This window comes from Zootoca vivipara, chromosome 10, assembly GCF_965207765.1.
Source record: "Zootoca vivipara chromosome 10, rZooViv2.hap1.1, whole genome shotgun sequence".
NCBI classification, from domain to species: domain Eukaryota; kingdom Metazoa; phylum Chordata; class Lepidosauria; order Squamata; family Lacertidae; genus Zootoca; species Zootoca vivipara.
The window spans coordinates 59,825,035-59,852,512 of record NC_142593.1 but is presented as its reverse complement, the minus strand read 5'-3'; the positions used below and the strand labels follow the sequence as shown (position 1 = coordinate 59,852,512).

The window sequence follows — 27,478 nt, the reverse complement described above, 5'->3', positions numbered from 1 at the left end:
GCGCCTTGGCGCTCGCCTGCTTGCAGCTCGGGCCGGCGGAGAGGCGAGGCGCGGCGGAGGCGCGCTCGGGATCCTCCTCGGGGGCTGCTCCTCCCCTTGGCAAACTACATCTCCCAGACTCCTCTGCCCTCCCTCTTCCCTCTCTCCCCCCTCCTCCTCCTCCTCACACCTGAAGAGCAGCCCGGCGGCGGCGGCGGCAGCAGGAGCAGCGGCAGCGGCAGCAAGTCAGCAGCCCCCCAGCGGAGGCGCCTCTTGCGCCGGGGACCCCGGACGGAGGTGGGCAAGGCGCGCGCGCGCCCAGGGGCGGGTGGCCGGCTCCGGGTTTGCAGGCGCCTCGGGGCGGCGGCTGGGCCGACCTCGGCTGCCCTCCCTTCCCATGGCCCGATAGGGCTGGGGACGCGTAAACAAGCAGGAGCAGCGCCTCCCAGCCTCTTCCCCCCCGGCCCCCACTTGGCAAGGCTGACAGCGCCCTCCCCCCCGGGTGGGGGTGCAGGAGGAGGCGGGGGCTCCTCTCTCCCTGGCCACATCCTGACACGGGGCTAGGTCCTGCCCTCTCTCCCGGTTGCCCTCGCGCGTGCTGAATGATCTCCAGCGCTCCGCCTGACAGGGTCGCTTTGCAAATCGCTCGGCGGCGGCGGGTCGAAGTTGAAACTTCTGGCCTGTTTCAAGAGTTTTGGGGAGGTGGTGTTGCTCTTGCAGAGTCAGGGGGAGGTTTGGAGGCAGCCCGATTTGGGAGTGGGGGGCGAGAGGTCTTTTCTGCCTCTTTGCAATTCGGGGGGGGGTTGGCCTGGAAAGTTGCACAACCCGCCCCCCCCCCCGTTCCTTCTTTGAAATGTTTGCAACCAACAAACCCCCTGCCCGGATGAACGCGCACTTTGTGACCCTCATAAATAGCGTGCCTTCCCTCTTGCCCAGAGCCGGAGAAGGAAAAGAGGGGGGTGGAGGTAGCCAGAGGGTGCCGGATCAGCTGTTTCCCAGCGCGCAGCCCCTTTCTTGAGGCTTCTCCCTCGCTCCTTCCACCCGCCTCCTTAGCTGTTGACTTTGGTCGAGGCGAGGGAGAAGCTGTTGATCCTCTAGTTAATAGATAATACGCCCAAGTTCTTCGTGGAACATTAAACTCTTGTTTCCTTGCAGCCACGGGCGGGGGGTCCTTGCCACATTATCCAGCAAACCCAAAACTGGTTCCCGAAGGCGAATCTCCAGCGACGCAAGCTAGATGCTGCTTGCTTGCTTTTCTTGTGGATTCATGAATCCCGGGATAATATGGTCTCCTGTTAGTTTTGGTGTGTGTTTTTTTATGTGTGCAGCAAGTCACCTCTGCCTGTCACTGCAGCGTGCATCTGTTGCGTCCATGGAGAGCAGCCGGGGAGCCATGGGAACCTGTCAAATTATGTGTCATTCTAACCTAGTTTGCCTCGTGCTCTGACTGGTGGCAGCCTGCTCTCCTGGGTCTCCACTTCCTGCTTGTTCCTCTTGAGATGATGCCAGGGGGTGGCCTTATGCCAAGTCATACTTTTCATCTACTCTGCCTACCTCAGTGCTGTCTGCACTGACTGGCAGCAGCTCTCCAGGGTGTGAGGCAGGGAGCCTCTCCTAGCCCTACCCGGAGATTCCGGGGATTAAACCTGAGACCTTCTAGAGGCAAAGCAGATGCTCTACCGCTGAGCTACGCCCCTTTGCCTGTATGCCCCGCAGCCACAGCGCTACAGTCACTCTTGGGGGGGGGGGTCAAGGGAGAGGCAGCTGTCTCTCTCTCTCTCCCCTACCCCAAGCATCCAGGCTGTTGTGTGAATGTAGAAGTGGGCAGGAGGTGGTGACATTTCAAAAAATTGTCATTCCGGAGGCAGGTTCAGTTCTGCCAGTGAAATTTGCTCTTGAATAAGAAATGGCACTTTATATTTTAGAATCATAGAATTATAGAGTTGGAAGGGACCACGAGAGTCATCTAGTCCAGGCTTCCTCAAACTCAGCCCTCCAGATGTTTTTGGCCTACAACCAGGGCCGTCTTAAGTATATCTGGCGCCATGGTGCGACGGATCCCTCCAGCGCCCCCCCCCCCGCCCTGTTTCCCAGCGCGGCTGCCGCGGGCGCAGCTGCGTGGCGGGCGGGCGCAGCTGCGCGGCGCCCCCCTGGCAGCCCTGCACCACCCAACCTGGCCATAGGGCCGGCCCTGCCTACAACTCCCAAGATCCCTAGCTTGCAGGACCAGTGGTCAGGGATGATGGGAATTGTAGTCTCAAAACATCTGGAGGGCTGAGTTTGAGGAAGCCTGATCTAGTCCAACCCCCTGCAGTGCAGGAATATTTTGCCCAACGTTGGGCTCGAACCCACGACCCAGCGTTTACCGGTAAGATTCTCGTGCTCTCCAAACTGAGCTATCCCAGAAGGTGATGTCTGTCTGCCTGTCTCATTTCTGGATTACTTAAGGAAAGTGAATGGATATTATCATGATTTTCTTTCTAGTGATTTGACAGGGAAACACCAGCCTCACCCTCCCCATCAATCTCAGAGGCAGAAGCAACACACACAAATTTTCTCCTCTTCCCTAACTAGCAGGAAAAGAAAAGTGTCCTGGTCCAGTTTTGGCTTGTCAAACTTAGCAGTAAAGTCTCAACGTAGGGAAGGAATCTGTCAGGTGCTTCACAAGGCAAAACTCTGCTTTTGCTTAAATACAACGAACAAAGCATCTTGCCTTCTTTCCCCCCTGTCCCTGGATCTGTAGGGGGCGGGATTGTGGAGAGAGACTGAACACAGGAGCAACTTTTGTGTGTGTGGTGGAGCCACCCTGGAAACAGCAGCACTGTGTTCAATTCAAATGCATCTCTCTCTTTAGGGCTCAGCCGTGGGGTGGTGATGGTGCAAGTTTGATGCATAGCACTGACTGGTTAGTGCCCGTAACATCATCAAGAAACTTCTCCCTCCCCTGAGCAGTTCCGCAATTTGAAAAAGCTTCCTTTTGAAAAATACACATAAACAGTCAAATGCCAAAATGTTCCTGCAGAGTTTAAAACTAAAACTGCAGGTAGGCAGCTGGCCTGAATCATGAAAGAGGAAGCAAAACTGACAGAAGACTCTGATTTGCCTCAGCAAATGAATGTTTATAATTTCGGTTGCAAAGCCGGGCGGAAGCTGAGCAGTCCCTGTGGCAGCTTAATTTTTTTAATATCAGTTCCTGCGTTTCCAAACAGTTCAGAGTGGTTTTTACCCCTTGCTGCCTTTCAGATGCAGCTTTTCTGGAGAAGAGGAAAAAATTACCACCAAGAGAAAACTGACTGTGTAAATGCATATTAATAGTGCACTTAAAACAAACACGCACACTCGGATTACTATTTTTAAAGTTGCCATGACTGGAAATAAACAGCTGCTATATTAAAAAATGAGGGGTTCTCATTTTAAGCCTCACCAGGGCTAAGTGGACTTCCTAAATCTGTTCCCTCGTTCCCAAAAGTGCCTCCGCATAGTGAGAAGCCTCTGCTTGACTGTAGCAGCTAGTGGTTCCAGCAGCCACCCACACTGAGCTCCCTTCCAACCCTCTCCCTCTGCTGTCTTTCCATCAGCCACATGCTCTGGTAGAGGAAAATGGCAGGCAAAGGCACCGCAATTCCTTCTTTTGGTTTTTGCCAAGAAAACAGTCACAGGCAGTATGGGGGGGGGGGTGACTGAGCCAAGGGGGCAGTGGCAGCACTGAAAGAAGGCTGGAGGAGAGTGGGTTATTGCATGTGTCTGTGACAGCTGTCAGGCCAACTGGGCTGCTACAGTCACCCGGAGACTTCTGGCTGTTTGTGGCCTCATTCACAGGCTCCTGTGCACATACCAGTTCTGCGATTCTGATGAGAGAGCCCTTGAGAATGTGCACAGTTACCGAGGTGTAAGCTCCTTTGAATTCGACGAGACTTTCCTCCATGTAAACATGTCCAGAGTTGTGCTGACAGCCCCATTTTGCAGGCTGTCTATAAGTGGGTAAATGCTTTTAATGGATAACACACAAACAGGTATGATCAACTGGGAACATCTGCTCCACAAGGCTGGCCGAAATGAATGGGGCAGCGCTTTAGGGTGGTAATACACACTCATTTTCTGCAGGATCTTAGAGCAAGCGGTTCTCTTCAGACTCTTGTTTCTTTCTAATTAGGTGTCCTGAATGTCAAATGACTGTAATGCTTTTTAAGAGGCAGGCTGTGTTGCTTAGAAGAAGCCCTCTAATTTTCACATCTGCCATTCTCTCTTTCCCCTCCACCTCCCAAGTCTGTAATTCAAGGAACAAAGTGAGCAAAGGTTTGTGTACATCAGCCTCCCCCAAGCTGGTGCCCTCCAGAGATTTTGTGCCTCTGGAGGGCACCATCTTGGGGAAAGCTGATGTGCAGAATGCAGTTACCTCATTTGACCCAAACAAGAATAGGCAAGACTTGACTGTCTCTTTCTGGAACAGAAATGGAAGCCTCACGACTCCTGTTCTGGCTCCAGTGGTGCCTTCTACCAAATAGGTTAGGGGCAGATCAGTTAGGAATTAGACTTGCATCATCAGGGAAATGTGGGTCCAAAGCCCATCACTGTGAATGGAGATGGAGCTGTTGCAGGAAGTTAATGAAGCTATGCAGGGCTGCTAAGACTCCCCAACCATTTGACACCTGCTGAGCTGTCCTAGGTATCAGCCTGGCATTTCCGAGCGATTCGACAGCAACCATGAGGACTAGCCCCTTGGTTTGAAAAGAATGCTCCTCAGCAGGAGACCCATGAGGCATGGCTGTTTCCCCCTGCCACTTCCATCAAGCTAAGGAGTTGTGATTGAAGGCAGAGGGTTTTCTTTTAAGATATGCAAGATGCAAACTATCAAATTGTTGATAGAATCAAATTGTTGATAGAATCATAGAATTGTAGAGCTGGAAGGGACCCAAAGGGTCATCTAGTTCGACCCCCCTGCAATGCGGGACTCAGACAGTTAAAGAATCATATTTGGGCCAGCTGGTGTTTGAAGCCTTCAGGGCAGGAGATGCTAGCTATGTGCCAGCTATTCGCCCAGAACAAGTCTTCAGACCTAGTAAATTAAATACAACCTCACCATTGAAGTAGGAGAGCCCCCCAAGGGCACCAAAGAGCTTCCTCTTGTTTAATTTTTGCTACCCACCTTGGGTTGCAACACTGGAGAACCCTGGCTAGCCATGACACCTGTGGAACTGACTGGGTTTTGTTGTTTTTTTAAAAAATTATTTATTGCATAATGCTGAGCAGCGCCCCCAACCTTCTAGCGCCCTAGGCCGCTGCCTAGTTCGCCTAAGTGAGCGCGCCGGCCCTGATTGCATTTATATCCAACCTTTCTCTCCAAGGCGCTCCAAGTGTTGTAACTGGCTCTCTCCCTCCTCATTTAATCCCCACAATAAGCTTGTGAGCTAGGTCCAGGTAGGCGGAGACGCAGTGGCTGGCCCAAGGTCGCCCAGTGAGTTTCAGGGCCAAGTGAGGATTCGAACCCTGGACTCCCGGGTCCTAGCCCAACACTCTAGCCCAGGCACCCCCAAACTGCGGCCCTCCAGATGTTTTGGCCTACAACTCCCATGATCCCTAGCTAACAGGACCAGTGGTCAGGGAAGATGGAAATTGTAGTCCAAAACATCTGGAGCGCCAAAGTTTGGGGGTGCCTGCTCTAACCACTCCACCTCACTGCTCCAGCAGCTTGATGAGTCACGGGTTGTCCAGGTCTCCCAACGCTGTCAAGATGTGCACAGAAAGTGTTAACGAGCTTGGAAAACGGGAAGCGTTTCTGCCTTTGGCGATGGGAGGAAGGGTCACCTCAAATCTTTGATTCGGGTCACCTTGCTGCTAGAAACGCAGAATATTGGCTGCTGCAGTTGCTTCTCTCTCAGTGAAGGTGTCCTGATTACTTCTTTCTCCCGCTCTTTGCAAATTAGACCTGCTAATCTGCTTTGTCCTATAACAGCAGTTGCTGCGGAGTTCATGTGGTGTGAACACACCGCCAGGCTGTCTTGTTTGTACAAATCATAAAGCTTAGAAATGTACCGGTAGTTCTGGATGGAACCCAAATGATCATCCAGTCCAACCCCCTGCAATGCAAGAATAACAACTAAATAATAATTCAGGCCCGATTTATTATTCCTTATAGAAGCGCCACATCTTTGGGGGGAAGGGTGGAGCAGGAAGAGAGGGCTTTTAAAAAAAATGTAAGCATGTATTTTTAAAGAACATCCTTAAGGTAATGAACAATTTGACCTTCAGTTACACATATTTGAGTGTAACATGTTCTGAACCCGGAAGATGATATGTTAGTGCAAATGGGCCACTACACCAACATCAGTTTGTCGTGCCTCCCTGCCTGCCTTTTTCACATAATTTTTTATTTATATAGTTGGAAGAGACCTTTAAACTCATCTAGTCCAACCCCCTGCAATGCAGGAATCTCAGCTAAAGCATCCCTGACAGATGGCCACCCAACCTCTGCTTAGAAACCTCCAAGGAAGGAGAGTCCACCACCTCCCAAGGGAGACCGTTCTACTGTCAAACAGCTCTTACTGCCGAAAAGTTTTTTCCGTGTGTTTAGTCAGAATCTCATTTCTTGTTAAAGGTAAGTAGCCATATTGGTCGGTCGTAGTCGAAACAAATATTTGAATCCATTGGTTTGGGTCCTGCCCTCCAGAGCAGCAGAAAACAAGCTTGCTCCCTCTTCCATGGGACAGCCCTTCAGATATTTGAAGGTGGCACTCATATCTCCTTTTCAGTCTCCCCTTTTCCAGCCTAATATACCCAATTCCTTCAACCACTCCTCATAAGGCCTGGTTTCCAGACCCTTGATCAGGCATCCCCAAACTTCGGCCCTCCAGATGTTTTGGACTACAATTCCCATCATCCCTGACCACTGGTCCTGTTAGCTAGGGATCATGGGAGTTGTAGGCCAAAACATATGGAGGGCCGCAGTTTGGGGATGCCTGCCCTTGATCATCTTGGTCGCCCTCCTCAGTTTCCTGCTTGTAACCCTGGAGCTCTGCTGTCAGTCAGTGCCGATGACAAGGCATCTTCCTTCATTCCCTTCCCCACTGCCTCCCACAGCATACCCTCCAACATTTCTCTGATGAAAATAGGGGTCTTATTCTATTATTATTATTATTATTATTATTATTATTATTATTATTATACCCCACCCATCTCACTAGGTTGCCCCAGCCACTCTGACATGTATAAAAACATGTTGTTGTTTAGTCGTTTAGTCGTGTCCGACTCTTCGTGACCCCATGGACCATAGCACGCCAGACACTCCTGTCTTGCACTGCCTCCCGCAGTTTGGTCAAACTCATGTTCGTAGCTTCGAGAACACTGTCCAACCATCTCGTCCTCTGTCGTCCCCTTCTCCTAGTGCCCTCAATCTTTCCCAACATCAGGGTCTTTTCCAGGGAGTCTTCTCTTCTCATGAGGTGGCCAAAGTATTGGAGCCTCAGCTTCACAATCTGTCCTTCCAGTGGGCACTCGGGGCTGATTTCCTTCAGAATGGAGAGGTTTTATCTTTTTGCAGTCCATGGGACTCTCAAGAGTCTCCTCTAGCACCATAATTCAAAAGCATCAATTCTTCGGCGATCAGCCTTCTTTATGGTCCAGATCTCACTTCCATACATCACTACTGGGAAAACCATAGCTTTAACTATACGGACCTTTGTCGGCAAGGTGATGTCTCTGCTTTTTAAGAGGCTGTCTAGGTTTGTCATTGCTTTTCTCCCAAAAAGCAGGCGTCTTTTAATTTCGTGACTGCTGTCACCATCTGCAGTGATCAAGGAGCCCAAGAAAGTAAAATCTCTCACTGCCTCCATTTCTTCCCCTTCTATTTGCCAGGAGGTGATGGGACCAGTGGCCATGATCTTGGTTTTTTTGATGTTGAGCTTCAGACCATATTTTGCGCTCTCCTCTTTCACCCTCATTAAAAGGTTCTTTATTTACTCCTCACTTTCTGCCATCAAGGTTGTGTCATCAGCATATAAAACATAAACATTAAAGAACTTCCCTCTCCAGGGCTGCCTTCAGATGAATTCTAAAGGTTGTATAGTTACTTATCTCCTTGGCTCGGGAGTCGTGTAACTCCATACCCTCCATCATTTCTCCAAGGAAAATAGGAACATCCTAAGGAAAAGCGGGACATACCGGGATCACATCAGAAACTGGCTCAGCTTCTGTAAATCCGGGACTGTCCTTGGAAAATAGGGACACTTGGAACGGCCTGCCACAATTCTTGCCCAGATGTTTTAAAAGGCTGCAGAATGCAAATCCTGCTGGTGGGATAAAGGATGAAGATCGCTGCCTGACCCTGAGTGTGTGGTTCATGTTGGTGCTCAGCCATTGGTTGCTGAGAGCTGCCAGGATGGGGAGCCGTGAGTGAAAAACACCTTTGCCATCAGTCAGGTCCAGCTGGGCTTTGTTTAAAGCCACCTGACACCTGATCTACCGAAGTTTATCTGCTGGAGGCCTGCTTGGGACCCTGCCAACTCATGGCGGTTCAACACACACACACCCTTGGCAGCTGCCTGGAAAAATGAGAGGCTCTGTAGATCTGGAGCCCACAAGTGGAATGTTAGCCAGGCATATTTTTAAACGTGGGTTGAAAGATGCAGAGCCAACAGAGTGCAGTTGCGAGTGAAGTCACATCCAGGAGCCTTGGAGAGGCAGGCTGGCACTGAGAGGGGCAGCCGCAGAGGCAGGGGCATACGAAGTGGGGAGCAAAGGGGGTGGGCTGCCCCAGGTGCCTTTCAGGGGGGTTGACAAGATGGCCCCCGCCTCCCCCCCAGCTGTAGAGCAGCCAAGGGCGCGCTCAGTCAGCATGGTGCCGCTTGCACATGCTGTCCATACAGACGTCTGTACAGGCTGCCTCTCACACAGCCGTCTGTACGGCCGTCTGTGCGTGCGCACTCCATACGGGATGCCACTCGTGTGGAAGCCCGTACGGACACCCGCATGGACAGCGTGCAGCCCGTACGGACTGTGCACGCATGGCATCCCGTACAGAGTGCGCATGTACAGCAGCCCATACGATCGCCGCATGTGCGCACTCCGTATGGGATCCCCCGCATGTGCCACCGGGCAGTTTGCCCCGCCCCTCGGCGTCCCGCCCCGGGCGCCGGAGAAGGTTCCTCCGCCACTGTGCAGAACCAAGTGAATGATTTCTTTTATTTCATTTTGTATAATTTATACACCGCTCTTTTTGCATTATTATTTCATGTTATGATGTATATAAAACAGAGAGAACAATTATAACAACAGTCGAAAATTAAAAGACAGTCGTACCTTGGTTTTCGAACGCCTTGTCACTCGAATGTTTTGGCTCCCAAATGCTGCAAACCCAGATGTATGTGTTCTGGTTTGTGAACTTTTTTGGGAAGCCAAATGTCGGACGCGGCTTCCGATTGAGTGCAGGAAGCTCCTGCAGCCAATCAGAAGCCACGCCTTGGTTTTCAAACGTTTTCAAAAGTCGAACGGACTTCCAGAATGGATTCCATTTGAGAACCAAGGTACAACTGTATCATAGCTGCCAAGTTTTCCCTTTTCTCGCGAGGAAGCCTATTCAGCATAAGGGAAAATCCCTTTAAAAAAGGGATAACTTGGCAGCTATGGACTGTATGTGAAAAAACCAAGACTATAAAACAGGCATATAGAATGAGCACAATTGCACATGTGTTAAGAAAATGTCCAAGCCTCATCAGATTTTCAGGTTATCATTGCAGATTTGCTAGGCTTGTGACAAGGGCTGTATTGAAAATGATGGTTTGGCTGTATATGCCATAAAATAATGCCAAAAAGGTTGTAGCCGAAATCTCAAGTTATGTGTAATTTTCTCCATTGTTGCTATATATTCCAAAGTGAGTGGTACGAAGTGCCCAGTGTCAGATTTGGGGCTGTTTTCCACTGAGCTGTAGTTACGATTTGAGCTGCCACTATCATATGTAAGATCAATTCTTTCGACAACATATGTGCATTGGCACCATCAAAAATATTCAGCAACATTAATTTTGGGCGACAAACAACTGTTTAGTAATGTTTATTATTTCTGTCAATGAATACACCACTTGATTGTAAAAACACACACCCTCAAAGCGGTTTGCAGAGAGAATAAAACAATAAAATGATCAGTAAAAGCTACTCTTTAAAACATTCAGAACATAAAATCAGCAATAAACTAAAAACTTGTTAAAGTATACATCAGCAGTCTACATGTCTGTATAGGTTTGCCTAAACAAAAGCATTTTTAGCAGGCACCAAAAAGAGTCCAGTGAGGATGCCTGGCTAATGTCAAGAGGCAGGGAGTTCCAGAGTGTAGGTGCTGCTACAGTAAAATATTGATTTCTTACAAATACAGCAGGGTTAATGTGTCACCTGTAGAGGTGCCCTTTCCGCAGATCGAAATAGACGAGTGGGTGCATATTGAGTAAGACGATCTCGCAGGTAAACTGGTCCAGAGTTCTTAAGGGTGTTATAGACAAATCGTAACACCCTGAACCTGGCTTGTCACTTTACTCATAAAAATGACTCAAAGCAACTTACAAACACAAGAGAAATACAAAAACCAGTTACAATAAACACAACAAAAACATAATGCACAAATGAAAGACAGGCCTAGCAGATCCTGCCACAATTTCTTTTTAAAATAAGCTTTATACTAAGGATCAAAGATGAATCCCAAGCCGGAATTAAGATTGCCGGAAGAAACATCAACAACCTCAGATATGCAGATGACACAACCTTGATGGCAGAAAGCGAGGAGGAATTAAAGAACCTTTTAATGAGGGTAAAAGAGGAGAGCGCAAAATATGGTCTGAAGCTCAACATCAAAAAAACCAAGATCATGGCCACTGGTCCCATCACCTCCTGGCAAATAGAAGGGGAAGAAATGGAGGCAGTGAGAGATTTTACTTTCTTGGGCTCCTTGATCACTGCAGATGGTGACAGCAGTCACGAAATTAAAAGACGCCTGCTTCTTGGGAGAAAAGCAATGACAAACCTAGACAGCATCCTAAAAAGCAGAGACATCACCTTGCCGACAAAGGTCCGTATAGTTAAAGCTATGGTTTTCCCAGTAGTGATGTATGAAAGTGAGAGCTGGACCATAAAGAAGGCTGATGGCCGAAGAATTGATGCTTTTGAATTATGGTGCTGGAGGAGACTCTTGAGAGTCCCATGGACTGCAAGAAGATCAAACCTATCCATTCTTAAGGAAATCAGCCCTGAGTGCTCCCTGGAAGGACAGATCGTGGGGGGCTGCAGCTGGAGGCGTAGCTGGAACTGGCAAGAGATCTGAGGGGGAAATAATAGCCCAAATTGTTTGCGTTGTCATGCCTGACCTTGCTGATGGATCTGTTGCTCTAAATGCCTGTCCCTGGCGTGGGGTAATCAGTGTTAAATCTGACGTGGCTCCCGGTGACTCTCTTTGCAATCTGATGAAGGAGCCTCTTCTCACCTAGGAAAGGTCAAGCCGCAATGAATTCATTTCCAGGCTCTTTGTCTATCTGTCTGTCTCTTCCACACCTGCCGGAACACCCAGCAAATGCTCCAAAGAAAGCAGAAAAGAAGCAGCGAGTCAGGTGAAAAATAGCCCGTCGAGGCTCTGATAACATTTATTTTTTGCAGGACATGTTGGACAAAGGCAGCAGCGAGAGGGGCAAGGAAGGGCACTGGCGGAGACTAATTTGGTCTGTGGCACAGCAAACGCATTGGCAGTCTTTGGAGATAACACAGACATGAGTCTCCTCTGCACATTTCCCCTCCTCTCCTGTAGAGCTTTCCTGAGGGCTGTTGGGCCTCTGCAGGGAGATTAACTTGACTCATGCAGGTACAGTTTTTCACAATCCAGTTTCATGATCCATGCACCAGTTTCAAGCTGTTCTGCAGGGCCAGCTAATCCTGTTAGGCAAAGTGAGGCAGATATGGGGAGGCATCCGAGGCAGCCAGCAGGCCATTACTAAGGCTGGGTGATATAGTGATATATCGTCCAAAGCTGGTTTTAAGTCCATATCGTGATATCCGTTTCGTAGCTTTTGTCCTGGAAATATATCACAAATCATGTATGTGTGCTATGCAAAAATCACAGTGTGGGGGAAACTGTGAAGCCAGCCAGTGCCTCTGCATAGCTCTACCCTTATTTCAGACATTGTGATTTATCAGTATATTGTGATGTTTAGCAGGTGATATATCACAGTGTTGAAAAACCAGGTATCACCCAGCCCTGGCCATTACCCTCTGCCAAAGGACAGAGATGACAGACAGACAGACAGACAGACAAACTTAGTTGGTCTATAAGGTGCTACTGGACAATTTATTTTTATTTTTATTTTGACTGCGTCAGACCAACACGGCTACCTACCTAAATCTAGAGACAAACGAACAAACAGACAGACAGACAGATTACTCTAGATCAGGCATCCCCAAACTTCGGCCCTCCAGATGTTTTGGACTACAATTCCCATCTTCCCCGACCACTGGTCCTGTTAGCTAGGGATCATGGGAATTGTAGTCCAAAACATCTGGAGGGCTGAAGTTTGGGGATGCCTGCGATTGTCACTATTTGCTAATGAGAAAAATCCTGGAAAGTCACTCTCAGTCAAAGGATAAAATACCTGGGGCAGATGGACAAACAGTCGGATGTGATATAAGGCATCTTCCTTTTCTAGGTTTGCAAAAGTTGGAGCCAGGGTTTCCATAGAGGGGCAAAAAAAGTGTTTCAAATTTTTGTATAGATTGGCCACCATGCATAATATTGACAAGTGTTTGATCTGTGGTTGCAGCCAATCACAAAGGCTTTGTTTTAGTAGCCAGCCCCTTCTCAGGCACCCTACATGTTCCCCATTGCTGGAGTCTGAAATGGCTTCTGTACAGCAGAATCCTTGGCAACTTCAAAGCCAGCCGATGCCAGACTCCATTGGGGCATCATTCTCCATCTTAGGCTGCATTTGCTTGCAAAGCCTGTCTTGTCCGTTGCCTTCCCTTCAGAGCTCTGGGTCTTTCACACTCACAAAGAAAACATCACCCAACTGGCAAGCGTGGTGCAGAAATTTGCCTGCAGCTGTTTTAACTGAGATCAACGTGCTGGGAGGCAGGAGCAATGATCTCTCCCTCTCTCTCTCCCTCTCCCTCTCTCTCTCTCTCTCTCTCTCTCTCTCTCTCTCTCTCCATGTGCAAATAGGGTCAGGGTGAGGCCTTGGCTTCCCCCAAACAGTACATAATTAGCTACCAAGAAGGAGGAGCCAATCAAAGGCTCCTTCCCGGATAACCAGATTTGAGCAGGTAACAATTGCCATGCAATAGAAAAATAAATGCTGTGTTATTAAAACTGCAATATCCATTTTTGGTCCTTAAAGAGGCATCTCAAAGTCGGCACTTGCTTCAATTAATTAATATCTAAGCCTCCCAAAGAGCTGCTTTCTTGACTTCTTCCAGGGGGAATTACTTTCTCCATCGTATCTGCTGTGCAGAGTGCTCCTATTTTTTCACAACCGTCAGCATAGAGCAGGCATCCCCAAACTTCGGCCCTCCGGATGTTTTGGACTACAATTCCCATCTTCCCCAATCATTGGTCCTGTTAGCTAGGGATCATGGGAGTTGTAGGCCAAAACATCTGGAGGGACGCAGTTTGGGGATGCCTGGCATAGGGGCACAGGAGGTCTGCCTTATACAGAGTCAGGCCATGGATCTATCTAGCTCCTTATTGGCTGCACTGGCTGGCATCAGCTCTCTGGGATTTCAGGCAAGGAGCGTTTCCGAGCCCTTACCTGGAGATGCCAGGGACTGAACATTTTGTGGAAGATAGGGCTATCAGTGACTACCAGCCATGATGGCTATGCTCTCCCTCCCCTGTTGAAGGCAGTGTGCCTCTGAATACCAGTTGCTAAGAACCACAGGTGGGGGCGATGCTGTTGAGCTCCCAAGACACATCTGGTTGGCCACTGTGAGAACAGGATGCAGGACTAGATGGGCCACCTTTGTCCTGGTCCAGCAGGACTCTGATTACATCCTTATGTGTTTTATATATATATATATGGGACCCAGGTGGTGCTGTGGGTTAAACCACTGAGCCTAGGGCTTGCTGATCAGAAGGTGGGTGGTTCAAATCCCTGTCACAGGGTGAGCTCCCGTTGCTTGGTCCCAGCTCCTGCCAACCTAGCAGTTTGAAAGCACGTCAAAATGCAAGTAGATAAATAGGAACCGCTACAGCGGGAAGGTAAACGGCGTTTCCATGTGCTGCTCTGGTTTGCCAGAAGCGGCTTTGTCATGCTGGCCACATGACCTGGAAGCTATACGCCGGCTCCCTCGGCCAATAATGCGAGATGAGCGCCTCAACCCCAGAGTCGGTCACGACTGGACCTAATGGTCAGGGGTCCCTTTACCTTTACTTAAGAATACATATGTTTGATAGATGTAGAAACGAACAGGGGCTTGTCTGTTTGACATCATATGTGCCGCAACTTAAGAAAACGATGGAGAACAGAGGAAAGGTTGTTGCAGAGAGATTGAAAACAATGCCAGGAATAGTAAGATCGGGATTGCACATAAGCACAACAGAGAAGTCGATAGTAAGTCCTGGAGTGCTGCCAAATCCAGGCAAAACCATACTTTGCAAGAGCCCAACAACGGTGTCTTTTGATATATGTCTGGAAAGACCGCCGTTGTAGCTGCGTAGGTTTGTCTTTGCACTTGGAAACTCGTAAAGAACGAGTTTTTTCGGATATTGCAATAAATAAGACCTTCTTCAAACCAGGTATGAAGGGGAAAGGGCAAGTTAGGGCAAGTTAGTCCTCCATCCCTGGGCAATTATAAGGTGACAAGCAAGTAAATTATAAGATCAGCATTATCATTGGTGAAGATGGACAGCAAACGAAGCTGAGGACCTTCTGAATCTCACGCAGCCAAGAGAACGCAGTCTGTTTGCAGCTGCTAGCTTCCAATTACAGCTCATTTGTTGTGGCAAACTAGAAGGGCCGGATCTAGGTTTGATGAGGCCCTATGCTACTGAAGGTAATGGGGCCCTTTACTTATCATAGGAGCCTACACAACACAAAACACTGTTGCTGTATGTAGGTTTTATTTTATTTGGAAATGTACATCCCATTTTTTATTATTTCTTTTAAAAAATGGGGGGGGCCAAGAGAGTGGGGCCCTAAGCTACAGCTTTAGTTTATACGTAAATCTGGCACTGCAAACTAGTATGGAAAGCCCAGTCAAGAGCTCATGTCAAACTGTGTCTCTCACCCTTGGACACGAGAAACTCAGTTGCTCCGAAGTGTATTCTAGCCTGCAGCCCAACTTGGCTGGCAAGTGATGCTGCACTGACAGTCTTTTGGAAGCCCCTCTTGGATTCTTCCAGCTCGCTCTCCTAATCACAAGATTCTTTGTTGCTCTTGTTACGAAACGCATGAGCCTTCTGGCAGAGGCCGTTGCGTTGCTGGCACAGGGCAGAGGCAGCGCGAGGAACTTTGTAGCTGGGGGCCTGAGGACTAGGATGAGAGGCAGACCAGAAACCTGTCTGCACCCGAAACAAATTCTCCAAACGCTGGAATATCCTTTTGCCGCTGGAATATCCTCTTGCCGCCTCCTTTGCAGCCTTCCTCGTCTGCCTTGATGCACTGTTGCAAACATACTCGAGGGATTAATTTCTGAGCAATGCGAACAGAGAAGAACGTGGGGAGAGAAGAGCGAGGCAGTAGGCTGGGTCTAAACACATCAAAGAAGCGTTTCAGATAAATGCGTGGTAAATTTAAACAGGGAAAACAGGTAGAGAAAAAGAGGACTCCACAGCGCCATCTGGTGGCACAATGTTACATCGCATATACAACGCATGTAAATCGCTTTTCAGTTACCAACCTAGCTGAGTCCAGAGATGCAGAATAACAGCTCATTTATCGGGGGGGGGGGGGTAATGTAACGTCGTAGCTTGAGTGTCAGGGAAGTAGTCCTGGATTCAAATCTTCATCAAATCATAGAACTGTAGAGTTGGAAGGGACACAAAGGGTTAGCTAGTCCAAATTCCTGCAATGCAAGAATTGCTCTGTTTATAAACCGCCAAGGAAGGAGAGTCCATCACTTTCCGAGGGAGACCATTCAACTGCTGAACAGCTCTTAGCTTCAGAGTGTTCTTCCTAATGTTTAGTCAGAATCTCCTTTCTCGTAATTTGAATCTATTGGTTTGGGTCCTGCCCTCTGGGGCAGCAGAAAACAAGCTTTCTCCCTCTTTCATGGGGAAGCGCCTCCGATATTTCAAGTCTTACCCAGGCCGTGAGTTTGCTAGGAACCCTATTCTTGCAGCCTGAAGATTCTCTTGCCGGCATCATCATTGTTGTTGCTTATGGTTAATAATTATTGCAATACATTTCTGCCTTTTGCTAAAAAAAACAAAAATACACCCAAGAAATTCAGTAAAAGCAAGCAGGCTTGCTTTACAGCAAGCAGGCGCTGTAAAGCACCTGTATTAAACAAGGCCAGAAACTAAAAACTATATTTGGCAAATCCAGAAAGACACCAAGTTCTGAAAAGTCCACAGGAATAGCTCAGCCTGGTGATAGAGCCTGGTCTCCCTTGCTGGGGAGACCCTATACTTTGGCTTTCATATGTTTGAGCAGAGTGGGCTGGATTTAAGTTCGGTGTCCTTTCTCTAACCTTCAGTCCTGTCCTACATCTGTTCAGGCCTTCCGTAGCTCATCTCCTTTTGGAACAGCTTGCAATGGGATGAAAACCAAACGTTTTGACTTCCCTGCCTTTGTGCGAGGACCCGGCACTTTTGTGTCACCCCCTAGAAAACCAGCCTTCCTCTTTTGCTTAACGTGACTTTGATTTCTAGATGAAACAGGAAAAGCTCGACTGCAACGGGAGGGAAATGATATTTTTAGCAATCTTGTTTTTTCTCCCAGGATCCACTGCCATAGAAAAGGACGGGGGAGAATGTGCAATTTTTTTATGGACTAGAAAAGAAGCTGCTTGTGAGATACTTTGTCAGTGGAGGCGTGAACATATTAATCACCCACCGGGCATTGCTGTCATATTTGTTTTCAAGCATCTATCATTCCTGAAGAAGAGAAATGATGCACAAGAGTGAAATTGGGGGGGGGGGGGAGAGATGATGAGTAAGAGGATGCTATATTAGTTGATCCATCCATTTAATCAGGGGGGGGGGAATCTGTGGCTCTTCCTGATCTCATTGGACTACCAGGTCTCCTCCTCTCTGACCATTGGACATGCTGGCTGGGACTGATCTGAACAGGGAGGCCAATAACATCTAAAGGTTCTTCATCCCTGGTTTTAATTAGAATCATAGAGTTGGAGGAGACCACAAGGGCCATCCAGTCCAACCCCCTGCCAAGCAGGAAACACCATCAAAGCATTCTAGACCAGGCATCCCCAAACTTCGGCCCTCCAGATGTTTTGGGCTACAATTCCCATCACCCCTGACCACTGGTCCTGCTAGCTAGGGATCATAGAAGTTGTAGGCCAAAACATCTGGAGGGCCGCAGTTTGGGGATGCCTGTTCTAGACACATGCCTGTCAAGCCTCTGCTTAAAGACCTCCAATTAGCCACGGAATCTTTTGTTCAATTAAAGTGGTGCTCCCGATTAACCAGGCAGATGGCTTTGAAAAACATTTGGGTCGTATCCAATGTATCGCAGGGGTTTGGACTAAATGACCCTTGGGGTTCCTTTCCAACTCTGCAATTCTATGTTGTTCAGCTGATGGGCCAGTATACGATGGATGGGAAAGGATAAGTCTCTCAGTGGCTGCTAACCATGGTCCCTCTGTTCTGCCTCCACTGGCGGAGGCAGCATGTGTTGTGGGCCTTTTGGCTCCTACAGAAACTGGCATGAGTTGTCATCCCCAGACTCGAGAGGAGGAAGCAGAAGGAACAGATGGAGGAGCCAGCAGGGATGGAGGGGAGAAGGCCTCCCCTTCTGTCTCTAGGTGTCAGAGAGGAGGAAGCAGGCCTGCTGGCCTCATCAGGGAGAAGGGAAGGACCTGGACCAGCCAGAGGATGGGGCTGAACAGGACAGGAGGAGGGGCATCGGAGCTGGAAGCAGAGGGGCAGGACACAGCCTCATTGCCAAGGAGCCACGGAACAGTCTCATTGCCAAGGGACTCATTGCCAAGCTTTGTAGATGGGATTGTTGGTATTTTGTTGTAATTTGGTGAAAAGAAAAATACAGTACTTGACTACAGTAAAGGAGAATTCCCTGGATGCCTAGATCCAGGTTTGGGGCAAGTACTCTCTGGTGAGAGATCCCCAGCACAGCAAATATTTAAACTCACAAAATATGCAGCTAAGTAAAGCGTGGAAATATTGTCTGACAGACCTTTAAAATAGCCCCTTCTAAGCGGCTTCCAAAGTTCCCCATTCCCTTACCATAGGCAGGAACCGTGCATTTGGTACATTAAAAGTGGTTTACTTACAGACCCTTCAAAGATCAAATTCATGTGCTTTCCCATACAGCAGCAAGAAAAACACAGGCAGTGAAACTTAGGTTCCAAAAGTGGTAAATGTTTCCAAATTATTTGTATAGAAACACAAAGATGTAGGGTTCCACATGGTGGAATGGGAAGAACAAAGACTGGGGCAACCACGTCAGATTGGCAGGATATAAGAAATAGATGAGGTGAGGGGGAGTGACCTGGCTAAGCCTGGCAGGACAGCTTCCTCTACTCTTCATGCATTAATTATATTTAAGCATGCTGGTTATAGGGACCCAGGTGGCGCTGTGGTTAAACCACAGAGCCTAGGGCTTGCTGATCAGAAGGTCAGCAGTTCAAATCCCTGCAATGGGGTGAGCTCCCGTTGCTTGGTCCCAGCTCCTGCCAACCTAGCAGTTCGAAAGCATGTCAAAATGCAAGTAGATAAATAGGAACCGCTGCAGCGGGAAGGTAAACGGCGTTTCCATGTGCTGCTCTGGTTTGCCAGAAGCGGCTTTGTCATGCTGGCCACATGACCTGGAAGCTATACGCCGGCTCCCTCGGCCAATAATGCGAGATGAGCGCCACAACCCCGGAGTTGGTCACGACTGGACCTAATGGTCAGGGGTCCCTTTACCTTTATGCTGGTTATATGAGGCTGGATATCCCACAGGGATTAAATGAGCCCCCCCCCCCCGATGGAGTGAGCATATGCAGCAAACTCAAAGGGTTAGAAAGTCCCACAAATGAGCTCACTCTGCCCTGTCTTTAAAAGCTTCGTAGGAGGGGATGTGTCAGAACATCCCTATAGCTTCCGTTCGATCATGAAACTCTCTCCTCCCTCATGTACCTTGGAATCTGGACTTGGAATGATCATCTGCTGAGCCTGTCAGCCTTTCAAGTAAGGGCTGCGACTCTGTTTTGGGATGTGTGCTTCTGCATTCCAGTTGCTGGAAGGGGAGAGTGCTGCTGATGCGCCCAGATCCTGCTATCAGCATCTGGATCAGGCATCTCCAAACTTCGGCCCTCCAGATGTTTTGGACTACAATTCCCATCTTCCCCGACCACTGGTCCTGTTAGCTAGGGATCATGGGAGTTGTAGGCCAAAACCTCTGGAGGGCCGCAGTTTGGGGATGCCTGATCTGGGTGGCCACTGCGAGAACAGGATGCTGGACTCGGTGGACCACTGGCCTGATGCAGCACCAGGGTGGTTTTGTGGAATGCAATGGTGCCTTTCCAGACCCACACCCCGTGCTGGAGCAACATCTAAGAATAATAAATCCCACTAAGGAAGCATCCATCATGATTCTCTGGATGCAGCCCCGTGCTTCTCTTCTCCAGATAGCAAATTTATGCATATTTAACCGAGAGAAAACTCTCACATAATTAATTGAAGCCTTCAATTGAGTAGTGCCCTTAATGGGTCGCAGAGTGACCTCCCGCCTCTTCCTCCCCTCCGTCAACCCGCCCTTAGTGCTGGGACTTGGCAGCTGAAAGCTTCCTTTGGTTAAATCTGCCGCTTGCTGTGGCTAATCTCTTCTAATGCTGCCATAATCCCATTATTGAAAACAACTGAAAAGCTAGGAGTTAAAGGGATGAAAAGATTTATTTAGTCCGTGCTGCTGGGTGAGCTTGATGGGGCAGCTACGGTACTTTTCTGCACTTCTCTGTATGGCTCTGGTTCATCAAATCATCTTCAGGTCCAGCCTGCATTTTTCCGCCACCCAAATTTATGATTGCTCTTCCTGCTTCAGCTAACTGGAGACTTTGCTGGACAGTTCCCAGAATTCCCTGGGGAGAGGAACAGACTGTTAACCCATCCCTCTGAGGAACTGTAGCTCTGTTCAGGGAACAGGGGTCTCCAAAAACTCAGCCTGCTTATCAAACCACAGTTCCCTGGGTTCTTTGGGGAAGCCACAAGTGTTTAAAGTTGTGCATGCTCTAGTTACCTCCCACTTGGATTACTGCAATGCGCTCTACATGTGGCTACCTTTGAAAGTGATCCAGAAACTACAACTAATCCAGAATGCGGCAGCTAGACTGGGGACTGGGAGTGGCCACCGAGACCATATAACACCGGTCCTGAAAGACCTACGTTGTCTCCCAGTACGTTTCCGAGCACAATTCAAAGTGTTGGTGCTGACCTTGAAAGCCCCAAACGGCCTAAACAGTATACCTGAGGGAGCGTCTCCACCCCCATCGTTCAGCCCGGACACTGAGGTCCAGCTCCAAGGGCCTTCTGGCAGTTCCCTCCCTGCGAGAAGTGGGGTTGCAGGGAACCAGGCAGAGGGCCTTCTCGATGGTGGTGCCCACCCTGTGAAACATCTGAAGGCAGCCCTGCATAGGGAAGTTTTTAATGTTTGAAGTTTTATTCTGTTTTTAGTGTTCTATTGGGAGCCACGCAGAGTGGCTGGGGAAACCCAGCCGGGATGGGCAGGGTATAAATAATAAAACGATGATGGTGATGATACTGCTTTAAATGTTTAATTGTAGGGGGGGCTTACGTTTTGACTCGGGTATCCAGTCAGGTGACCTGTTTTGCGAGTCACCTGCCTAGAAATGTTGCATTGGAGCCAGAATTGGAGACCCTTTCCTAGACCCATGCCATCTGCACTTGACCAAAGCGAGGGAAAAACAGCCAGCCAAGTGCTGTGGCTGGATATTCCATCGCAGAAACTGGGATTAGCAGGCCCATCTTTTGGCAGCTGATACTGTTCCGAGCAGCAACAGGAGCAAGTGTGGAGAGGCAGGCAGGACAGCTACCCCATAGGAATATTCCCTAGAGAGGCCCCAGGGTCTATTAGCAAAAAATAACTTGCTTCTCTGGCCGATGACAACATCACATCGGAAGTGGGAGAGGCGCTCCCAATGCCAGCCGTAACCTGAAACCTCCCTCCGGGTTACGCGTTCCTCTTCCAGCGAAAGGCGAAACCTGATTTTGCAGGTTTGGGATCCCTATTTAGCGTCACCCTTGGTAAGATATTAATTAGCATGGCTTCATGGAGGTGCTGAGAACAGCGCTTTTGGCTCTGAGCGAACAAACAACTCTGCAGCTGCCTTCATTGCAGCAGACGTCTCAAGGCCACCTCCTTTTACTTCACTGAGCAGGGAGGGACCTCTGAGGTCACCCGGTTCAAGCCACCACTCAGTGCAATCTGACCCCTACTTTGATATCTCTGGCAAAGGAGGACCTGCCCTCTTTCCCTGAGAAAGCTCAGTTCCATTGCTGCCATTGGCAAGCTTCTCCTAGATTTAGCTTAGTCGAAGTCTGACGTCCTCTAATTCAGGGGTCGGCAAACTAAGGCTCATGGGCCGGATCAGGCCCAATTGACTTCAGGATCTGGCCCGCGGACTGTCCGTGGATCGACGTGGGGATTCTGTTCATTTGTGGTGTGCCATTCCCCCCCAGCGCCATTTCTCCCCCCCCCTCCGTCACACACACCGCAGGGTGTCTCTTCCCTCCCTCCTCCTGGCTTCTCCCCGCCCTGCCTAGAGGAGGAAGGGGGCTGGGCTGAGCTGGCTGAGCACCATTTTAAGCAGCCCCTGTCCAGAGCCAGCCCTTTTGCGCTGCTCATCTTCCAGCCGCCGCTGCTGCTGCCGCCGCTCTGGTACTCCTGTGGGCCAGAGAGGAGAGCAGATGAGCTTGCTCTGCCTACCCATGAGAAGCAGCGGTGGTGGCGGCAGCTGCGGCAGCCCCAGGGTAGGTAAGTGCAGCGGTTGGGGTGTGGGGTGGGGAGAAAGACTCTTCTTTATTCTGCCCGGACACTGAGGTCCAGTGCCGAGGACCTTCTGGCAGTTCCCTCACTGCGAGAAGCCAAGTTACAGGGAACCAGGCAGAGGGCCTTCTCGGTAGTGGCACCTGCCCTGTGGAACGCCCTCCCACCAGATGTAAAAGAGAAAAACAACTACCAGACTTTCAGAGGACATCTGATGGCAGCCCTGTTTAGGGAAGCTTTTAATGTTTAATAGATTATTGTATTTTAATACTTCTGTTGGAAGCCGCCAAGCATGGCTGGGGAAATCCAGCCAGATTGGCGGTGTATAAATAATAAATTATTATTATTATTCCAGCTCCCCCCCCCCCCGTGCCACTTCTCCAGCCCGCCACAAGGTCTGAGAGGCAATAGACTGGCCCATGGCTTAAAAGAAATTCCTGATCCCTGCTCTAATTCCCACCTACTGACTGTATCCCTGTAGCAAACAGTATTGAAAGTGGGTTTGCATGTAACCGCCCCGACACTATCCTGAGCACAAATCACCAGCAATGCACAGTAAAAAAGGGGGAGAGGGCCCCAGATTTAAATGATGTGTCTGTGTGCATTTAAGCAGCCTTGTGCAGAACTTTCTGTAATGGATTTAAAGGCCAGGGACTGCAGGATCCCTGTTATTGGAGACAGGAACATATCTGTCTCTAGCTCAACGGAGCAGTTCTCATTTGTACAGGCAAACAGGAGACTTCCCAATCCTGCATTTGTCCTCTAATGCAAATATGAGAGGGGGGGGCATTCTAGGATTTGCATTACCACCTAGGTAAAAGGCAATGTGTTGTGCCAAATTCAGGCATAAAGGCAGCAGGGCAGTTGTCGCTACAGGTGTGTGTGTGTGTGTGTGTGTGTGTGTGTGTGTGTGTGTGTGTGTGTTCCGGGGTGGGGTGGGGTTATGGCATTCCAGCCACATGGAAGCAAATCTGTGCCATTGGCTCCCTTGCTATGGTGTTGCCCCACCCCCAGATATTTTCACCTGGCAAAAGCAGCCACTGGGTTATGAGGCCTTGCATTCATAAAACCCAGTGATTAGACAGCCAGGCCAACTTAATAGGCCACCAGTGGATACACTAAAGTAAAGGACATATAAACCTTTTAAATCTGGGGTCCCCAACACGGCACTCGTGGGCACCACAGTCTTGGCTCCTGGCCCCTCCCAGTTTTTAGTTTTTATTAAGTTGTAAATTGAGGGGTGTTTTTTGTTTTTTACTTTTGAGGTGGATTGTTTCCGGATTGCCTGTTTTTCCTGTTTTTTTATATACATGATTTGCCTGTTGGGAGTGGGAGGAGATTCTGAACATGTTTTAATTCAGTGATATTTGTATTTTGTTCGTCGATTCTGAAATGTGTCCTTAAAGGTTGGGGGGGCCTGTTTTCTCTCCATCATTTTCATGACCTCCTTTCCTCACTCTCCCTCTTTTCCCCCTTCTTGACTTCCAGATCATCAAATTCTGGCATTGAATTGGACCGGAAAGAAAATGGTGTGTATTCTAACGAAGACAAATGCCTTTGTTTCAATGAGAGAGACCCGGTCGTAAGGAGTGGAGGGCAGAGAGCCCTTTGCTACAAGATAGATAGATATATAGCCCCCTCCCCGACCCTTGCAGATAAGGTGACGCAACCTCTGCCTTGGAAAGAGCTCCTCCAGATAAGACACGACCATGTACTCGTTTCTGCCGGAGAACTTCACTCCCGTGAAGCAGAAGCCGGTCAAAGAGCTGAAACCCATGATAGTGGCCATCGTGCTCGGCCTCATCCTGCTCATCGCAGCCGTGGTGGCCTGGTGCTACTACGTGTCATCCCTTCGGAAGGCGGAGAGGCTGAAGACAGAGCAGATGGACCTCCATCAGGACGGCTTCACCATCAAAAACCAGGACGGGGAGGTCGTCTTCAGGCTGGCCTTCCAGTCGGGCATCCTTGACTTGGAGTCTTGCTCCAGGGAGGGTGCGAATCTTACCTGCACCAGGACTGACAAAGGGAAGCTCAACTTCTTCATTAAGATCGTCACCCCAAAAGACACAGTGATGTGCTACCGGGTCCGGTGGGAGGAGTTTGCGGCGGACACCGTGGTGGAGCACAAGATGTTCTGGGGGGATGCCCACTGGTATGGGGGCTGCGAGATGAGCGTGCAGCACTGGCCCATTGAGTTGCCCGGGTCCCAGGAGCCCATGCCTTTTGTGACCAGCGATGTCTATTCTTTCAGGAACAGCTTTGGGGGGATCCTAGAGAGGTACTGGCTGTCCTCCAAAGCAGCCGCCATCAAGATCAACGACTCTGTGCCCTTCCACCTCGGGTTCAACGCCTCCGAAAGGTCCCTCGTCTTCCAGGCCAGGTACAAAGATTCCCCCTACAAGCCTCCGCTGGGGCAGCCGCCGTTCCCCGAGCTGAGCTACCGCGTCTGCATCGGCTCCGATGTGACCTCCATCCACAAGTACATGGTGAGGAAGTATTTCTACAAGCCATCGAAGATCCCCTCGGAAAACGCCTTCAAGTACCCGATCTGGTCGACCTGGGCCTTGTACAAAAACGACATCGACCAGGACAAGCTGCTGCGCTTTGCAGAGAAGATCAAAAAGTACAAGTTCAACTGGAGCCACATTGAGATAGACGACACCTACACACAAGCGTACGGGGACTTCGACTTCGACCCGGTCAAGTTCCCGAACGTGACAGAGACGTTCAAGAAACTCAAAGAAGATGGGTTTCAGATCACTCTCTGGACGCACCCGTTCATAAACTACAATTCCTCCAACTTTGGGGTAGGCATAGAGAGGCAGCTTTTCATCAAGGAGCCAACGGGGAGGCTTCCTGCTATGGTCGAGTGGTGGAACGGGATTGGCGCCATATTGGATTTCACCAACCCTGCGGCCAGGGATTGGTTCCAGAGCCACCTGAGGCAACTCCGGAGTAAGTACGGCATCTCTTCCTTCAAGTTTGATGCGGGAGAGACCAGCTACCTTCCCAAACAGTTCAGCACCTTCCGCCCCTTGTCAGACCCCAGCATTTGGTCCAGGCGCTACACGGAAATGGCCATCCCATTTTACGAGCTAGCGGAGGTGAGGGTTGGCTACCAGTCTCAGAACATCTCCTGCTTCTTCCGCATCATTGACCGGGATTCTGTCTGGGGCTATGAGCTTGGGCTGAAGTCCTTGATACCGACTGTCTTGACCATCAGCATGCTGGGGTACCCTTTCATATCGGCCGACATGATTGGCGGGAACTTCTTTCCCAACAAGACGGATGGGGCGGTGGAAATCCCGGACCAAGAGCTCTACATCCGATGGCTGGAGCTGTCGGCCTTCATGCCTTCCATGCAGTTCTCCATCCCACCGTGGCTTTACGACAGGGAGGTCATCGACATCGCCCTGAAGTTCACCAGGCTCCACGAGTCTTTGGTTGCCCCCCTCTTGCTGGAGCTAGCCGGGGAGATCACCGACACTGGGGACCCCATCATCCGGCCCATCTGGTGGATTTCTCCCCACGATGAGGCTGCACACAAGATCGATTCCCAGTTCCTCATTGGGGACACCCTGATGGTGGCTCCCGTCTTGGAGATGGGCAAGCAAGAGCGAGACATTTACATCCCAGCTGGCAAATGGCGCAGCTACAAAGGGGAGCTCTTTGAAAAGACACCCACCCTGGTGACGGATTATCCTGTCGATTTGGATGAAGTCGCTTATTTTGTGTGGGTGTCCTAACCGTCTTCAGCTACTGCTGCCACCACCAGCTATGAAGCTTAGTGAAAGTCAACCAGGCCTTATTCTAGGATATTAACAACGAATAATTCTAATCCACTAAGGAGGCAGAAGTGGGGGAAACTGGAAATGGCTATGTATTTGTCCCTGCATATGCTGTAAAGATCTAGCTTCGTTCTTGTGATCTAGAAATGCTGGATAAAAATGGCATGGGATTTGCACATTCGAGGAAACGGTCTTTCCAGTCTCCCCTCGCAAGGCCCATAACTGCACAGGATCTCTCCCCCAAGCAAATTTATTCCATTTCTCTATGTGGGTCTTGGGGGGCCTTTGCAATGCCAGCTGCGATTATTTACAAACCCATCTCTAGTCTCCGGTGCCTCGGACTGGGTGCACATAGCAGGCTGTTAGCCAAACCGTCCAGACTGGATCTTTCTTTAAGCTGTGGGAAGCTGTTCCCTGCCTGCAGCTTTTCCAAATATGAGCCAAGGGAAAACCTTGAGCTATGAGCAAGGGATCCCTGCCCTTCTAGGGAAGGGGTTCTTCCCCCAGAGAGGGAGGTGTTCAGGGTTGCTATAGCACAACTAGCCTTACATTTTACAGTGCAGTAAGCTATTATTTGAAATAACTCTGGAGGTTTTCCTAAAGAGTATAACTTCAGTTTATTACAGGCACAGAAATCCACACACATTTACATATATTCCTCGTCTGATGTTAGATGAGGCTGGCTTATCATGTTGTGTAGGCCTTTAGTTACCAGGCTGGGCTGGTTACTCAGCTCTGGAGCTTTTGAACAGGACGGGCATCTCAGCCTTCCCCTTGTTGCTGCTCCCAGCCACCTTCTTTCCAAGGCAATCCTTGGTTAGCAAAAAGGATAATACAGTAATCTCCAATATATGGATGACATGCTTGCTTCCACAGCAAACAGGTGTGTTTTAGAGGTGTGGATCGGGACTCAAAGCCCTTCCTTGCTGCTGCTGCTGCTGTTGTTACTGTTGCTGCTGCGTCTCCTCTGGGGTTATTTTCAAAGGTGCCTTTGCAGCTCCGTTGCCAATAAAGGATTGACTTTCAACTCATGGACGGTTCCCAGGAAGAAGAGCATCGCCAGACTCCTCCAGACAAGACGGCAAGCTCTTGTTGGCAGCCCATGTGACTCTTGTGTGTTCAAAGAGGCAGCTAGGGGAGGGTGAGAGCAGGGGGGGTCAAAGCTCTGCTGTTAACTTACTAATAGGACACGGAATAAAAATGGTTCTTCCTGCTCCCAAGTGATGCTGCGCCAAATGGGCAGGTTCGTGGTTTCTCCTCCTGGAAGGCAAACTGAAGCTAATGCAACCTGGTGTGTTATTGTTTTCATTAGGGTTTGACGAGGGGAATCCTTATCCTTATAGTCAACTGCAGTAAGGAATTTTGAAAGGGTGGGATATCTACTCTCCAAAAGCTCCTACTTGGCTCCCCATTGCATCATGGTGACTGCCTGGGGGGGGGGGATTCATAGAATCATAGAGTTGGAAGAGACCACAAGGGCCATCCAGTCCAACCCCCTGCCAAGCAGGAAACAGCATCAAAGCATTCTTGACATATGCCTGTCAAGCCTCTGCTTAAAGACCTCCAAAG

At 49.5% G+C, this 27,478-nt stretch overlaps 1 protein-coding gene across 5 annotated transcripts; it reads left to right on the top strand.

Annotated features, from left to right (window-relative positions):
* The first annotated feature begins 165 nt into the window (after window positions 1–165).
* On the top strand, window positions 166–27,194 carry MYORG (myogenesis regulating glycosidase). 5 transcript variants are annotated; one of them, XM_088652750.1, is made up of 4 exons: window positions 166–276; window positions 6,406–6,574; window positions 11,611–11,812; window positions 23,610–27,194. In XM_088652750.1, exon 4 carries the CDS (start codon window positions 23,831–23,833, stop codon window positions 25,865–25,867), a length of 2,037 nt encoding a protein of 678 aa, XP_088508876.1. In that variant the 5' UTR covers window positions 166–276; window positions 6,406–6,574; window positions 11,611–11,812; window positions 23,610–23,830; the 3' UTR covers window positions 25,868–27,194. The 5 variants fall into 5 exon arrangements, with proteins under 5 accessions (XP_088508876.1, XP_088508875.1, XP_088508878.1 ...); XM_088652749.1 differs by having other exon boundaries at window positions 6,359–6,574; XM_088652752.1 differs by lacking the exon at window positions 11,611–11,812.
* Window positions 27,195–27,478: the final 284 nt, after the last annotated feature.